Here is a 17,983-nt window from a genome sequence, read left to right as displayed (position 1 = left end):
TATTTTGATGCTAGCATGATTCCACTTCTGTACTAAAAAACTTAGTCACATTTTTACAAGTAGTATGCTAGATTTGCAGCTTCTCCCATATGGAAAGAAATATTGCACAGATTCTCTTGATAGTTTTATGTCCATATCCAAAAACATTTAAATCATGGTTTTGGTAGTATTCATATAAGTATGTGTGAATATGTACTAGAAGAAGATTTTCAACAGTTCATTTATTTTAATGCCCGGAAGAGATGTGATCATGTCACATAACGCAAAGAACTTCTCCCAGTAAAAGCCACATCAAGTCGCTAACTTCTTGTTGAGATTTTACAATATTCAGTCTTAATCTAAGAAGGAATGAAGTATCCATAACAGTTCCTATGCCTTCCAAAGGTTACTCTCACTTAGATTCCCACAGGCATTCTTATTCTGAATGCATTTGGTTTGAGCTCTCAATGACTGCATGTCATTATTTTCCAAATTAAAATATCTTTGCTGTCAGCCATCTTTGATCCATGTACACAGCTATGGGACATGATCAGATAACCTCTTAACCTCAAACAAGTAAAAGATATTTATAAGAACACATTTAAGGATACAGCATATATTTTCTAGTTCTTAAATCATCCTTGAAATTTTAAAATATAACATCTTTTTCTAGTCATTTTTCTCAGTAGCAACAAACAAAAGTAGTACTTACTCCTTAATTCTGCTTTTCATTCCCTGCTTTTGGATCCAAGACAATATTATGAGTGCACTTTTAGTAATATCACACCAGGAACAGATGTTTAACTGATTATGCACCATTATATTTAACTGCTTTTCAGTGACACAATTTTGGAACTGTTTTCTGGAACGTGCAAGTGCAAACTACTTTCTTTGTTCTGGATATATGACAATGTTCTTGGCCATGTTAAAATGAATGTTGATCTTTTGAGTCCAGCTTGCCAAGTGATGCCTGTTACTCTACAGAGCTGCCCCAGGCTGTAATCATTCCTCTGTCTTCTGAGAACTTCAAATATTTTCCATCTGGATCATGAATAAATATACTGAACAGCAACAAGTCATCAGAGCAGGTCAGACAGGAGTCTATTTAGCTCACTGTCCTGTCTTTGACAGTGGTCAAGGAAAGATACATGAATATAAAAACTACAGCAAGAAGCCCTGCAGCTAGCCTACTTTTATTTCTTATGAAACTCCAATCCAATAATCTGTTGCCTCCTCAGTTCTATACTATGGAAAACAGTGAATAACCTTCCCTATTTATTTTTAACATACCATAGAGGTTTCCAGGATAAAACTCCATCAGCTATTCAACATTCTTCACACAAAAGCTTTTCCATAACTCTGCACATTTTTGTTCTTTTTCTTGTACTGTTATGTCCTTTTTGACATGGAAGAACCAGAACTGTACACAATGCCTAAGATGCAGATGCACTTCTGTGGGCTTACACAGTGGGAACAAGATGTTTTGTTCTGTTACTCCTGTTGACTAACACAAAGCTGTCATTTTCACAAGGTGTATCATACCTCCAGAATATCTATCACTCATGCAGATAACAAGTGCCTAGTTCAGTCAATCAATGCATAAGTAATGTTAAAACATTCCACACACTCTTTTTCAGTTAGCTTTTACCAATACTGAATTTTATCTTGATTTTTTTAGGAATCTTCTTAATCACAGAAACTCACAGAAAAGTAGAGGACTAAAAGACTAGGACTGTGAATGGACAATTTGTAAATTCAAGACATCAACTCAGATTCTTATCTCCACCCTCCATTCATTATTCTTTTAAACACTGGCAAACCAGACTTAAAACATTATTTGTCCAGTGATCAATATGTCTTTTTCTGCAGAGTAACTTTTATTACAATATAGTGCAAAACCAGACAAAAAATACTATTTGAAGCTAATGCTTGCAAGCTCAAAGTAATCAGCCATTTCCCTATAACCACATCCTCATTCAGGGCTGGGGAACCCATCAGCATCCCACAGCATACTCTGCAGCCACAGGAAAGCCCTCGATTCTGACTCTCTGTCAGCAATGGACACATTTCTCCAGACAGGTAGGAAGTGCTTGGCAGAGCAGATATGCCTCTGATGACTGGGCAGGATGTCCTCTATGAGGTCTGTAAATCTTCAAACCACGCACACAGATCAATATAGGCAAGAAGTAACCTGAATTTTAAGCATTTTGCCCTACTGTAAGTAGTAGTGATCCAGTTGGTGAGGTGTAAGTATCTTTTAACACTGTTTCTAATCCTCTCCTCTTTCAGGGTCAATCTGGCAGACATTAGGCACCCTGAATGGTGAACAGTGGCAAAGGCTTTCCCTACTAAAGGCTCAAGGAGAGAACTTTCCTGCTGCTCAGCTCCTGAAAGGTGGCTCCCATAATTTACAGGTTGAAAAAAAAACAAACCAAAACAAAACAAAAAAAAAAAAAAAACACACAAAGCAGAAAAACAATACAAAATGAGAAAACAAAACAAAACAAACAAAACACACCCCCAGAAAAACACATTAAAAAGAAATCGTCAGCAGTATGGCAGGAAATCAGAAAAATGGTGCAGAACAAGGTAACAAATAAAAGAATGCATAGCAGCCTGCCCTACGCCCAGAGACATGGATGAAACACAGGTTTTGGGTCTAGCCTGCACAAAACAATAGATGCTCAGAGAGCATCAACCTCATGTATGCCCCACAGGGATAATGTGGAGAGACTATCTCAAGGAGGAAGCATTACAAAAAGACTTCTAGATTGGCTAAAAAGAGTAATCAAGTTTAAAACATTGTCAATGTTTTTACTTCTGTTTCCCCCCAATCAAAAAAATGCAAGCTCAAAATGAGAATTTTTCCACTTCTAGTTTCTTTTACCCATTTCCTTCCAGTCTCAGATGAACAAACTGGTGACCGACACTTATATGTAATAAAATCTGCTAAACTTACTAGCATAAGACTTAGAGCTGTGAACTAAAGAATACACAGAAAGACAAAACTGAAGCTTAACTCAAGCGAAGTGGCTGTGAATCAGCAGAGCCATGCTGCACTCTTTCTGAACAAATACACTGCCAGCATCAATATCAATCAAAATTATTTTTAACAGATTAAAAAAGAAAAAAAAATACCAATCAAACAGCATTCTGTACCTTTTAAAGCCATTTACGTCCTCCAAAACCTTTTTTCACTGGCATGCTATTATTGCAATTTAACAGTTTTTTCTCTTGGTCAGATCTTCTCCTTCTCTCCTTTCCACAGTGCCAACAACTAAACAAAGCACAAAATATTGGCCTCAACACAAAAGAAGAATGGAAGAAGCACATATTGCTAAGGAATACAGAAGGATGCAGGAAAATATATCAATCTGCCACGAGAAAACTAAACCAACAAATAAGAAAGCTGTCTTCAAGCTTTTCTTCATTTTTCATTAATCCAAAATGTTAAAGCAGAAGTAGAGCTTCCTCTTTTTTTTTTTTTTTTTTTTTCCCTAGAAGACCAATGCATTTCCCCATGGATTGAGTTAAATGTAATGATTTTGGTTATAAAAAAAGTTTTATCACTGTTCTCTTTTCATAGCTAAACACAATGTTGATTACATACAAGAAAGCATACTATTAATAGTACAAATTAATTTTATTTCTTGAAATTTCATCATCCACTTGCCTTTCAGGTTACCGAGAGTGACTAATGATAAAAGAAAAGCAGAGACATGGGTTCCCCCATTGAAGACAGAACCTGGTCCATTTTCCTGAGTTTGAGAACCACATCAGCTCTGGATGAAACAAATTAGAATGAGTTTTCAACTCTTAAAACTCAGAAATAAACAAAAGGAGAGCGTTCTTTGCCAGCATGAGGTTAAACGGTGGTACTTCTTGCCACGGGATGCTCCAAATGCAGGGATCTGGCATACGTTCGGGGAGGGGGGAGGCCAGCGGGCATGCAGACCAGGCTGTGGAAAAACAATCCATTTTGGTAAATTAAATGCACAGGAACTACAACTAGTATCCGTCCCAGCTCTGAGTTGGGATAAAGACTAGGAGATCCTTGTGGAAAATACCACACCGCTGCTCTACCCTAGGCATCTGCTTTTAAACTGGAGACATGGTACTGGTCTACATCATGACTGTTTGGTCTGGTCGAGGACAGCCACTCATATTTTTATTGATGGTCCAGACTGCAGAAAATGAAAAGCTGTGTAACCATAGATCTTTTTAAAGTCCACTTATCATATTTTTACAGATTCCAAAACAATATTAGTGACTGAAAATTCATACGAAACAGCAAAGCAGCAAGTAAAAACAGACAGGAAAGCCAGCTGCCCCCGTTCTTCAGCCTAAATCTTCTTCTGAAGCTTTACTAGTTATTCCAATTTCAGAAAGGAAACACCAGCCAACCAAAAAGGCTTATAGACTAACTAATCATATGGAACCACTGGCTCAACATATAATTTGATACCACTATCTTGACAGTTACTTTCAGAGGGGAAAAAAAAAAAAAAAAAAAAACACAACCAAACTTGACTTTAGTGCTATTTAATAAATGATTACTTGAGGGATTTTATTTGTTTAAAACAATCACTCTGCCTCAGCTAAAGCAGTACTCTGGAAAGCTAGCATTAAAAAATTATTTGCTCTAATCTATTCCAAACTGAGGCCTGGCATCTAATCCCTCTTCATTACAGCTTGGTAACCACATATTCTATTTGTTAAGTAGCCATAATGACAATACCAAATAGTTGACCTGAATTCTTCAAAGGTCCCCACAGAAAATAAAAACTTAAACATCATTTAATTACAAGGAGATTGTAGCAACCAACTTCCTTAGTCTTATTAACAATGCATGAAAAAATATGGAGGATACTTTAATTTAGAGTAATTTTGTCCAATTAGCAATACTGCTGTATTATTTATTTTAAAAAGATGTTGTACTAGCCAGCAATTTAGTGTTCAACTATGTAAAATTGTTACGAAGGCTATTTTATGGACCAATTTGCTAATGGACTAGTTATTAAATATAGACACAAATTAATTAACAAGATTTGTTTCAGAAATAGTAGTTTATTAGAAACAAGTTTATAGTGATAATCAATAAGCCTGAAGTACTTTAAAGCAGTAACTTCATTTGTTCTAAATGCAGAAGATGAGAATTTATTACATTTATTTAGCTCTTATGATTACTTTTTGTTTCATCAATCTATACTGTTGACTGTTTACATTGTTATTTATAACATTGTAATTGTGCAGAAAGTAGAGAGAATTATGAATAGTACAACAATAAATGGCCATTAATGTGGAGTTTTTTCAACATTTTAAGTGTTAGAAATTTCATTATTCATCCTTTTATTATAGAAGGGAAGATGAAGAAAAGTGTTAGGAAAATTACTTTCTCTTTTTCTGCAAACCTCACTATTTCTTGTTCTGTTTAAACTAAAGACAGTGCTAGAGTATCTGCTATAGCTCCATGAAGACTAGCAAGTATATAAATATGTCAGATAAGTCTGTCTTTAATATGAACAGCAATTGGCATTCATTTAATACACATGCTAAATCATACAAATAGATAAATACTAAACATCTATGACTGACATCATGTCATTTTCTGATGTTCATATCTCAAATGTTGTCCTCCTCTGCTCCTTCCTCAAGTATACTTAGGGTCCACAAAAAACAGGTGTTCAAAATCTAGGAAATTAATGTGACTATCTACACTGTTGCTAAAGGAAAGAAAAGCAAAGGAAAGCATGACCATCAGGAAAAAAAAAAAAAAAAAAAAAAAACCACACAACATTAAATATGGCTTCCTGCTCACACTGGGTGGACTTACATTCTTACCCAAAGCCTCCCAACATTAAAGGAAAAGTATGGAACTTTCCTCCATGAGACTCCTATATGATAAAACCAAGGGAAAGAGCAGATTAACTTTCTGAGAGCCTGCTGTTACCCAACATGGAGAAAAAACTCACCATAAAGAAACTAACTACAAATATTCTCACATGCACCAGTAGTTTAACAGCTACCTGAATATCTGGTGTCATAACTCCCACAGCTTGACTCTGTTTCCTGAGCACCATATAATCAAAATTCCTTTAAACAATCATGATACTGTAGTTTGAAGAGTTACCTGAGGCATAATATGACAAATTTTACCATTCTCCCTCTACAGATAATTACCTTGCTATAGATGAGATGACGGATGATTCCATCAGAGACTCTAGTAATAAATAAGTCTAATGATGAAAATGTTGGTACAATCCACAATATGTGTACGCAAAACAAAAGCCTTATAACGATGACATTCATTACTGAGGCAATAATGTACAGTTTTCTTCCAATGGAAGGCATGCTTTGTTTTGTGCATTCTGACTGTTCCTTTCCTGCATCCCACATGTAGTATGGATGGAAAATTATGGCTTTTGAAAAATTAGTACAGATTTGTCAAATGCTACAGCCATAGCTGAGAACAGTTAATTAACTGGATCTAATTTAAGTTAGAGCTATATGATAAAGTTAAAATGTGAATAGTACTATCTATATCACAGGAGAAAGGAATGCAGTCCCTTAAGCTTAGATTTACCTACATATTGAAAAGTTTAGTTTTCTGGCTCAATAACTGCAATGAGAATAGCAGCACACAATAAGATTTCATCTTTATCACTATAATTATTTGCATTATACATATTTTGCAGTTTTAGAAGGACAGTTGCAATACTGTTTGAATACTATCACAAAGGTGTAGAGGAAACTGGAAATTAAGCTTTTCCTGTTCCCTTCTAAACAATACAAAATGCTGAAAACAAATCAAATCATTGTGACTGTTCCTTCTGATCATCAGCAACGTTTAGTGGGTCAAAATAAAAATACTGCTTGACACATCCATATTCAGACTACTTCTCTACTCTGCTGGCTGCAGTTTGAATGATAACCTCTGTAAGGAGACAGAGCTAGAGATGCAAACATTCTCCTTGCTTCTAAGTTGTGTAATAGGATCAACTCCATCTGCCTGGCCCCAATTCCAGGCACCACTGAACTCCAGGACTTAGTTCAGATCTCCCTGAGGACCCATATCCCCACTCATTTCAGTTCCACTCAGTAAGTTCAGAAGAGAAGGATAAAATGAGTCAAGGATCAAAGGTGATGAGGGAAGATGTAATGGAGGGGTTTAGATAAGGAGAAGGAACTGGAAAGTCATGTAAGACTAAAGAAGTGGTGGAGATTAAGAACTGAAAGCAGAGGCTGCAGCACACAGCAGTGAAGTGCAGAGGCTGGCAGAGAAGTGGAGCATGCAGAGCACCAAGAGCAGAGCTAATGAGGAGGGAGACTGGTTTTCTTCCTTTTTTAGAAACAAATTTGCAGTAAAGTGTGCAATACGTGTAAGCAGTGAACAAAAATAAGATGCAGATGAGAAGAAAAAATGGGGAGAAGAATCAGTGTAATAACAGTAATAACAACAACAGTAATCATAAGGGAAGTGAGGAATTAAAAGGTTCTGGGAAGAACAGTAGATGGGTCCATGCACAGAGGATGACCCATGGAAGACAGAGAATTAAACATTTTTCTTAGTGTGCAAAGCTCCCCTCACAGGACGCATGTTAATGTGTAAAAACTCAGCTACTTAGGAGTGCTGGTAAATTTAATTCCTCAAAATTGGTAATAATTTTTTATTTTCTTCTCCCTCTCTCTTAAATGCTTGTAGGTTTCATGTTGCATCAGATTGTTAGCAAGTTCCATTAGAGGAACCTTTCCTAACATTACAGTATACTTCCTCTGAAATTTCTACAAGAACTACTATATGAATAAAGTTGCTCACAAACAAGTTATTCTCTTCCACCCCTCTACTCTCAAAGAAATTGATATCATACACATTAATTTGTAATGCAGATACCAAAATAATTGTTGCCAGGGAACTACTAATATATAGTAATGTTAACTGTTCAATTCTTATGTTATATCTATTAGCTTTTCCACAAATTTTCTAGGCCTGATTTGGTTCCTACTAGTTTTAACCTTATTTTCCATTCTATGATGTAGTTTGTTCTTTTCTCAAGTTACAGTACACCCTCTGGAACAGTCTATCCCATAACATAAAGAGAAGGTTTTATGGGGAGACGTTGTCTTGATTGCTATTAGAAAGAAGAAATCACAATAATTCTTCAATAAACAAGGAGAATCATAAATGTCCATAATTTGGAATTTGGAGGCCTTGACTTATCAGGTTACTCAAAAACCATAATGATACCTTAATAACATAGAAAATCCATTAAACTTCATTTTGTGTTATACAAAGCCTACAGTATATATGCCGAAAATGCATGCCAGTGCCTTTGTGCCTTTGTATCTTCATGACTTTTGATGAATAGCCGTTTCAGAAGACAGTCACTCACCAAAGGAAAGATTAAAATACAGGTTTAGAAGAATTTGCTTACTTATGCATGGCTATCAGCAAATCTAAATTCTATATGATCTATGAATAAATCTCAAGTTTTTGCAAAGATTTATAGGTCTATGAGCATAATACCCATAGAGCACTGTGTGCTTACTTTACTGGCAGAACAGTTTGTACATTTGACATAGTGCTGTTCAGATAAGGTTATATCCAACCAAGTACAGAAAAGAAACTGTCAACAAGTCTGTAAGACTATAATAGAAACTGCAAAAGCAGAGTTTTCATACAACTAACCATACCTTCAGAGTGCTCCCAAATCAGTCCCAGGCATGAAAACATGGTTGGAACTGATCTTAAGAGAAGGGTGAAGAATGGCATGTTGCCACAAAAATATGAACCAAGCCTGAACTGTGTGTTCTTTGTATTACGTAATTGCCAGAGTAGATGGGAAAAAAAAATGTTAATATTGTAAATAATACAGAGGTTTTAGCCAAATTATATTTGGGAAATCTGGAACTAGACAGCAAACTTGTGATCGATCAAAGTTAATCATAGTTGATTAGAGAAGCTCATACCCAACCTTTTCATGTTTTGTACACTTTTACTGCTGTGAGGGTTCAGATATTCTATCAAGATGGAAAGGGAAGAAGCTTAGAAATCAACATGCATTTTCACCTCAAAAATCTAAGTCAAATAGCATAAATAGTGATTCTTGAAAACATGCATAAACATTATTAAGTCGTGAAAAACAACCTGGCACAAATCTCTGACTCCCACATGTGCACGAAGTGTGTAAGCTTTGTATGTATGAATGTGTTTCCTACTGGCTGTTAGAGCAGAACCTCGGTAAAGATACTCTGCCCTTTAACTTTCAGATTTATGTCAGCTCTGTATTACAAAAACAGGACAAAAGACAGCAGTGAGGAAAGTAGGTATGGATTGTCTGGAACATGGCTGGATCCAACAGCTGCAGAATTTGTGATGACAAATGGTCCCAAATAGGGAGAAACTTCACACAAGGAAGAGGTACTACTCTGACTATTTATGTCCAGAAAGTTTCTGAGTCTGTGTTAATGGCAAAGGAATAAATGGGCTTCCAGAGTCACAGGGGCTAATATGACCCTGTTGTTGTACAGCATCAAACAATTAAATAAGATTTGTTATTTTAAACCTCTGAAGATGCAGAAAAGTAAGAATGTATATAATATTAAACCTTTAGAGTTTCATTTTAATAACATTCTTCAGACCTTTACCTTCTGGCTATTCAGACCTATTTTAAGAAAGGCCTTTCCCCTTTTTCACCTCTCTCCCCACCACTCCATCACATACAACCCCCTTCACCTCACCTCTTATAATGCTGTCGGGATATTTAAAAGGGGACAAGAAAAGTAAAATGAATTTTGAGAAAACGTTTCAGTATGCCTTCTAAAAAAAAAGAAAAGCTACATTTTCAAATCTTTAAAGAACAGTCCATTTTAAGGGCTGACAGTACTTTGGTCCCAAGGGGCAACAACTCATACAGCTTCCTATAAAGGCAATTTCCACATACATATATCATCTTCTCCTTGGCCACTACCTTACCACAACAGATGAGAATACCTATACTTCAGAAACAAAGTTCTGTTGCACACATCTTCTGATAGTTAAAATTAAATAGGCCAACCTACAAAAAAAAAAAAAAAAAAAAAAAAAGAGCCAGTGACATACACTAAATCTCTTCCTGTTTAAGGCAAACAAGGTCAGTAGCTAACCAACTGACAAATTATACCATATCATAAAACCCCAACTTCATTTAGGACTTCTCAATAGGTATCAGATATACACTTACATGATAAAACTCCCTTCCCACATGCATTACTACTCTCCTGTCTATCCTCACCATTTTATTTTTACCTCTGGAATGAAACTGTAAGATAACAATACTGCAAATTTCCCAGTAGGCAGAGAAAAAAAAGGACACATTTTCTACATGAAATTACCAAATTTATGAACTGTTCAGTACTGTAAAAATAATTGTTATCACTTTGTAAAACTTCTCATCTCATTCTCTTGCACAAACTGCTTTCCTCAAAGCAAGCTACACTGAGGGCTTAAAAGTATCAGGAGGATATATGGCACTGTTTTAATTTATGACATTTAGAGATTAAGAATAATAAAGAGAGAAAGAAACTTCAGCATGGCTTTTATAACTTTTTAAAGTTAATCAGGTAACTATTAAAGCAGCCTTTATTGTATTTTGGACATTATTTGCAAAGAGAGTTCTATTTTCCTTAATAGAATTTTTTCACCCTGGCGTTAAAATTTCCAGTGATGTCAATGCACCGGTCTCATCCAAAGAAAGTCATAATTTGGAAGTGGGCATAGTACTTCCTGCTATTGACAAGTAGATAGAATTCTGGTGCAGATATCCCCTCATCAGAAATAGCATAAATAAAAATAAAGTGTTTTCAGTTACATTACTTTATAGCCACTCTAGTTGAATCTATAACATAAAATATCAAGGAATATTAGACTAATATGTAGTCTAATCATCTCTAGTGTTTTTATTTTGCCCTCACTAACCATCTGTTGCAAACTTTCCAAGTCTTAGGTGCATTTTATGTCAGTTTGCTTTATGTTAGGAGTTTCTTTCACAACAAACTGCCTTTTTTGTTGTTGTTGAGTTTTGGAGAAAGCACCTATAAATATGTTTACACACATAAATAATGGAGCAGGAAACCTGTTTATTATTCTATTTTCTCCCACTTTGAACGAACACGGGAAGCTAACCAAGGTGCAAATGTTTGTGAAAACCCTCATAATGAGAATTGGCCTAATTTCTTTAATAACACTGTTATTTACAAATTAGCAATGCTGTGTGAGATCTCATATCAATAAGAAGATGTGAGTTTTAAGATGGGGATATAAAACTACTGAATAATATTTTTTGTTCACCCTTTTTTCAATTCTTGCTTTGTTTGCTTTGGCTATCTTAAACTCTAAGCTCTTTGCGACATAAAGAACATTTTTGTGATCTCTTTTTACAACAATATGCTTATATTAAATAAACCATACTGATATATCCTAAACTGAATATATGAATGTAAAACTGGACATTAAAACACAAAACTGGACATGAAACAAATGTATTAATATAACAACTTTGAATAAATTCCAGTAGACATGACATAAATGAATGTGACATAAAAGTAATTTTGGGACAGAAAAAAGCAAGCCAATGCTGCTTTCAGAAGACTACTTAATGTTTGTAAAGTGCTCTGAAGATTAAAATCTCTATGTACATATTATGGCTATGGATTACCACTGAAGTCATGTAGTGTAGCCTCACTGTGAAATTGAGAAACTGAGGATTTTGAGGCAACCTCCAATTCAAAGTCAGAAGAAATGCATAGATACAAGAAACAGGAAGGGTCCTATATGATAGGGAATTGCTATGAGCCATACACTACCTTAAATTTTCTTAATTTCTATCATGACAGTTAAAACAGCAGATTTCCATAGGTGTATCTGTGGGTAAAATTTTTAAAAATAACATCCTTCAGTATAAATGTTGGACTTCCTTTTGAATTGAGGGAGAAAAAAAAAATGATGCTACTAACAAAAACTGATGGCATTTATAACTTCAAAGTATATTCTGCCCAGTGATATCAAGACATGTATTGAACTGAGAACTTATAAGACTAAAAGGATAAACCTTTTAACACCACTTGAAAGAAAAATAAGAGTACAGAAAGTATGTAGCCTACTGATATACTGTCCAGTTTACACGTAATAACTCAGAAGAGAATCTAATTTGCTAATTCCTGAAGTTTCAAATTGTAGGACTTCTGCATTGCAAAAAGTGGCAACAAATTTTTACTGTCATATTCCATACGGCCCACATTTCAAAAGCTTAACAACTAAAATTTCCGTTATCATAGAAGAGAAAGAAAATTGCAAATAATCTTTTTCTCTAAAGTTACACTTTAACAACTCAATCACACAATTGAAAAAAAAAAATATTAGAAAAGTGTAAAATATTGATTCAATATAATAATTCCCAAGTATTCAGCCATAAAATCTAAACTGAGAAAACTATATTATCCTGAAGGGACATGACTCCTCCTTGTTGGGTCTACACTTCCATGCCTACTGAGAGCAAAGTGTGGAAGAGTAGATTCCATAAATTAGTGATTCAGTAGCTGTATTCTTCATGGGAAAAAGGAAAAAAAAATTAACTCCCTGACTCCACCCCTGCCCCAAATACGAGGCACAGAAATACATGCTGTAAATCAGTAAGAGCTAGAATTCCTTTTAACAAGATAGCTGTAACTTCACAAAGTATTTGCATGTAAGATTTTTCTTTTGATCCACAACAGCCACTTGAATACTGTTTGCAAAGCAGTAAAATATTAAATACGGTAAAACACTAAATACACTGAAACAGAGTCCAGAACAAGTTTTTTCTTTTTTTTTTTTTTTAAATATAAAATAAAGAGGAGGGAATAGTTGGTTTATCAGCTTATACTTTGATTTTATTTCTAGTGTGATTGTTTATTATTGGAAGCATTCAGACAGTACTGAATAGCTCTAGTGTTCGTATGATTTCAAAGCAGCAATGCAAACTTCCCCACCTCATAAGCTGGAAATAATTGGTCTGAACCTGTCAAGAATAAGCATTTCTTCAGTGACTTCACACTAGTTTGTAGTCACTGTGTGTGACTGTGTCAGAAATATTTTCGGTAGCAACACTTTTAGTACACATATGCCATAAAAAGCCTAACTCATAAAAAGCCAAGGTCCATGATCACTTAGCTGAAAAAAAAAAAAAAAAAAAAAAAAAAAAAAAAAAAAAACCCCACCAAAACAAAACATTAACAAATCATAACTTCTTAAATTTGCTGATAAGCAACATTAACTAGCATGTAAATGAAATGTTACACAACCACAGCTTCATCTCTTAAAGATTCTTTGCAAACCAGTTAAAAGATTTTGGCTTCAATCTTCCCTTCCAAAAGAAAGTAGCACTAGAGAAGCAGCATCTCTATATAATAAATATATATATATATATATATGAGAAGGTTACTTAATCTGCCCTAAACCCCCCAAACTGTTTGCTACACTGTTTCATTACAGTGTTACTACATCTGAATATACATTCCTTTATTCATGTCTATATTTCTTAATTGTTAAAGCAATCCAAAAGGTTATGCTCCATATGTTAAAGATCTCTTTCTCTCTGTGGGCCCATAAAACTGAATGGAAGCAGGCAGAGTCTACGAGAATATTCTCCTTTGCCCAAGTCTTCCATGCAGCTACAAAAACAAACGTAAGAGCATTAGTGTTTGAGCTTTTTAGCATTATTTTCTGCAACTGGCCAAATCTCACAAGTGTAATTTAATTCATCAAAAACAGTTTCTCTTGGAAAACCTTTGGCACATTGAATCACATTGTCATCTGTTTGTTCCAGCTACTGAAAATTATTATCTCCCTAACAGATTTAAAACTTTTTTCCTTTTTACCTTCAAGACTTAGCCTTAAATTTGCTTATTGAGAAGAAAAAACCCAGAGAAGATAGACTGTAAGAGGAAAGGTGTAAGTTTAGGTGATACATGGTACTGTACTTGTCCATGTGAAATACAACAGAAAACAAAGACAGCTAATCAGCTCTCTGGTCAATGGCTATTTGTAATTAAGTTAAAAAAAAACTAGCACGGTCTCTTTCTAATGAGTATGAACAAGCATTACCTGAAATGCACATGGTTAGGGCGATGGTATCAAGTTTGCTACTGGTGCCTTAAATCATATGCATAAGTGAGCAAATCCTCCCACCTACCACTTCAAATGCACCACCTCCCCTGTTCATCTTTTCTCACTTCTGTTTCCAATTCAAATTCTTTTCATTACAGTGAATACATACTTCTGTTGCTCTTATGGTCAGCTGGATTCATCCACTGGTACTTACCTCGTTAGAAGAAAAGTTTCTTAAAAAAAAAAACACAACAAAACCACTGAAGAAGAATCCGTAAATCAATGCTTAAGAAGAAAAACCTTTGCAAACATAGTGAATGTGAGAGTTTCTATAAATCTTTAACCAGTGGAAAAAAAATAGCTTCTGCCTGCCCAAAATGTTGCCGTCTTATACATTTTGTGGAATACAAACTCTAAGTATACAGCCAGTTATATAAACTACAAAAGTAGAAGTGAATTTATCACCTAGGTCATGACTTATGTTGATATAATAATTTATTCTAAACCAGCCTATTAAAATTTAGTACGAAGTGTACTTATTATGTCTTGTATATTAACAAGCAAAAGTTTCCCAAATGAATAATCAGCATACAGCTGATTAGCATCAAGTCAGTCAACAGTCAGAGCTAAAACTGAAGTGTACGCAGCACATCTGTACATTTACAAGCACAAGCTCTCCAGATGTTATAAATTACTATCTTTACCAGTTGTCTCCTAAAAGTGTTGACTTAAAGAAAATGCAGTGAACAGTGGAGATGTTCACAGCAGGAATTGTCAACAGAACTAAATCCAATAGTAAAAGATCTGTTGATACGTGCATGATCTAAAGGGTAAATGCCACAGAGCTATTATTGCTTGAGTCCATTACAGGGACATTACTTTCACCTATACTTGATGATACAGTTACAAAAAGTTCTACTACTTCACTTACAATATATACTATTTACTCAAGTTTAGTTACATGCAACAGGCAACAAAACATCATCACCTGTTTCCAAGTCACTTGGGGAAAAAAAAAAAAAAAAAAAAAAAGGCAAAACAACAAACTGTGAGTCATTTTCAAATACCAGACAACTCTGAACAATATTGAAGATTTGGTCTTTTCAAATGGTTGTGCACAAACTCTTGTTAAAAAAGGAGACATCAAATTCCAAACTTTATTTAGAGGAGACGAGAGAGAAGAGGAAAATCGGTTAATTACACAGACCTCCAGAAGGCAGGTTAGCATCATCGATACCATTCATTTATTGCCTGGATAGTTTAAACCCATCCCGTCGCCGGTGGAAAGGTGCACCAGCGAGCTCCATCAGTTCTGCTAGCACTGACATTTTCCAAACCACCATACACAGCAGCATGCAATTTACATCAGGGTAAGCCCAGCTTCCCCAGCTCGACCAAAACGCCAGCAAGAGTTTCTAAACTGATTAAAAAAAAAAAAAAAAAAAAAAAAAAAAAAACACGCAACCAAAACACACCAAACTCTCACGTACTTTTTAAAAACCGGGCCAGGGTTGGGGTTGGAATCTGCGCGGAGCGATTCTGCCCGCTCCGGCGGCCGCGGGCACGGCCGCGCCGAGGGGTCCCCCCGCCGCCCCCCGCCTTCGGGGCGCCCCCGCCCCGCGCCAGCGCCTCCCGCGGGAGGAACCGCGGGACGGCCGCCGCCAGGTGCGCGCTGCCCCGCGGGCCGTACTCACAGGGACACGGTGCGGTTGGGCAGCACGGCGGGCTGCAAAGTTTCCACCAAGTCGCCGCCGCTGCAGACCACTTTGATGCGGAGGGCCGGGCGGCCGGGCCCCTTGGCGCGCTCGGCGGCGCAGAGGCAGCGGTCCACGATGAGGTCGGGGCAGTTCCTGCTGCCCCCGCACAGCCCCAGCACGGCGGCCACCAGGCAGAGGCGGCGGCACAACCCGCGCATGCTGAGCCAGCGAGCGAGCCGCCAGCTGCCGCGCCGCGCATGGCACGCGCCCGCGCCCGCTCCGCGCGGCGCCGCGCTCCCCTCCACGCCTCCCGCGCCCGCCCCGCCTCGCCTCTCGCTGCGGCCGGCTCTGCTCGGAGGGACACCCCCACCCCCCACACACACCCCTTTTTCCTCCTCCTCCTCCGAGGAGCCGCCGCTCCTTTCCTGCCGCAGCCCGTGCAGCGGCGGCGCTGGGCGGACCCGGCGGCGCGCAGCGGGCCCCCTCCTCCCGCCGCCGCCCGCCACCCACCGGGCGCGGCCCGCCCCGGACTCGGGGCCGCCCCCGCGCCCCGCTGGCAACCGCGGGGAGCGCCCTGCGCGGCTGCTACCTGCGCGGGGCAGCGGGTGCTTCCCGCCCGTGTTGGGTGTCTGGTGTCGGGGGCGGAAGGTTGGGGAACAGGCAGATGCGCCAAGGACGACCTGCAGCGGAAAGCGGGTGCGACCAGCCTAAACACAGGGCTGGGAAATCAAGAGCTGGAAAAAACGATACAGGTTGGGAATCTAGTTTTGAAAAGAGCCAGCCTTGCTACCACCGTTGGGAAACAAACGGGTGTGCAGAGTGCGGTTCGCACCTACGGTGGTGGGAAAGGAGATTCAGGCCATGGGCAAAGGTCAGTGTAGAGCAGGAGACAGGACTGTCCTCCGGCCAGCTCTGCACAGACCAGCCGCTGCCATCGGGGAGGCTCCGTGCAGATAGCTGACTTCAGACACCTCAGATAATGCTTGGGCATGACCTGAATCAAAGGTTTGATCAGTTTTCAAAGACTGGTTCATCATCCGGGTCAACAAGCAGTTTCACTTATTTTCTACATGTATTCAAGTGTTGTTTATTGGCACTCTGTGGCTTTGGAGCATTCTCAATAGTATTTTGTGATATGATTAGTAACTTTTAAGGTAGATTTTCAGCATCAACTGCAAGCTACCCTGTTTTTTTGCTGGAAGTGAATGAGAAAAAAAAAATCCAATTTGTAATAGGGACTTCCATTTTTAATGGGCTTTTGCAAAAAGAGCATGTTCCTTGCCTTCTCTTACTCAATGGAGACTCACAACACACATTTTCATTGCAGGATCTAGGCCAAAGTTAGTAACAGTCTTCCATGACTGTAAAGCTATTTTAAGAAATTATTAGGTTTTTTTAAAAACAATATTGTATTATAGTCCCTTAGGGAATATCTGTCTTGCATGTTTACAATGCCTGTTATCACTGTGTTCCAATACCTAATTGGAGCCTTTAGGCACTAAGTTTATTAATAAAGTGATAGAAGGGGTGCTTCTGATAGAATTCTAAGCTAATAGGAACTTTCTCAGGAATGATCTTTTTCTGTGCAGTTGTTGATTTAAAGAATCATAAATATTCCAACCTCTGTTCTTTTATTTTTAAAAGCGAAATTGTGTAAGGCTTGCTGGCAGACAGCAAAATGGACTGTTACATGAGGCCACTCAATGTTGTAATGTTTGCATGCTGTTCTTTATCATAAAGCAACTCTATGTAGCATTTAAATTTGAAAAAGCTTTTTTAGCTTTGAAAAATTCCATCTCATCCATACTGTTCTTGAAAGCACAAGTGGAGAACACACATTTATTGAGACATAGCATATATTTCATTCATTGTTAACCTTGCTGAGGAGGAATGGAATTTTTCAGTCAAATTCATCCCTAAACACATGCTAGTAGAATTTTAAACATTTTTTCTAACTCACTGATCCTGAAAGTTTTTTGAAAATACTGTTTTATTAAGGAACAAGGAGGTTTACAGTCACACTGAAGCCATCGATCAAATCCTGCAGTAAAGGTAGAAGAGTGATTCATAACATTAGAGGTGAAAAGTAAGAGGAGTTTCCTCTCCACTTCCCAGCGTGCCCAATCCTTTTTGTTCCTTGCTTTATTACAAATAAAGAAAAAAATCTCTATCATCTTCCTCCTCC

General features: G+C 37.5%; 1 protein-coding gene across 2 annotated transcripts in view; it reads right to left on the bottom strand.

The window, feature by feature from the left end:
• Positions 1 to 16,091, bottom strand: part of LOC104364921 (adhesion G protein-coupled receptor A3) — a 277,796-nt gene extending 261,705 nt beyond the window's left edge. For both annotated transcript variants that reach the window (XM_042791300.1, XM_042791301.1), the window contains exon 1: positions 15,796 to 16,091. In XM_042791300.1, coding sequence (XP_042647234.1) covers positions 15,796 to 16,016 — 221 coding nt within the window. In that variant the 5' untranslated portion in view covers positions 16,017 to 16,091. The remainder of the gene's footprint in view (positions 1 to 15,795) is intronic.
• Between the last annotated feature and the right edge of the window lie 1,892 nt (positions 16,092 to 17,983).

This window comes from Tyto alba, unplaced genomic scaffold (genome assembly GCF_018691265.1).
Source record: "Tyto alba isolate M040663 unplaced genomic scaffold, T.alba_DEE_v4.0 Super-Scaffold_1, whole genome shotgun sequence".
NCBI classification, from domain to species: domain Eukaryota; kingdom Metazoa; phylum Chordata; class Aves; order Strigiformes; family Tytonidae; genus Tyto; species Tyto alba.
The sequence above is the reverse complement of the archived record's forward strand: the minus strand, read 5'-3'. Positions and strand labels throughout refer to the sequence as shown.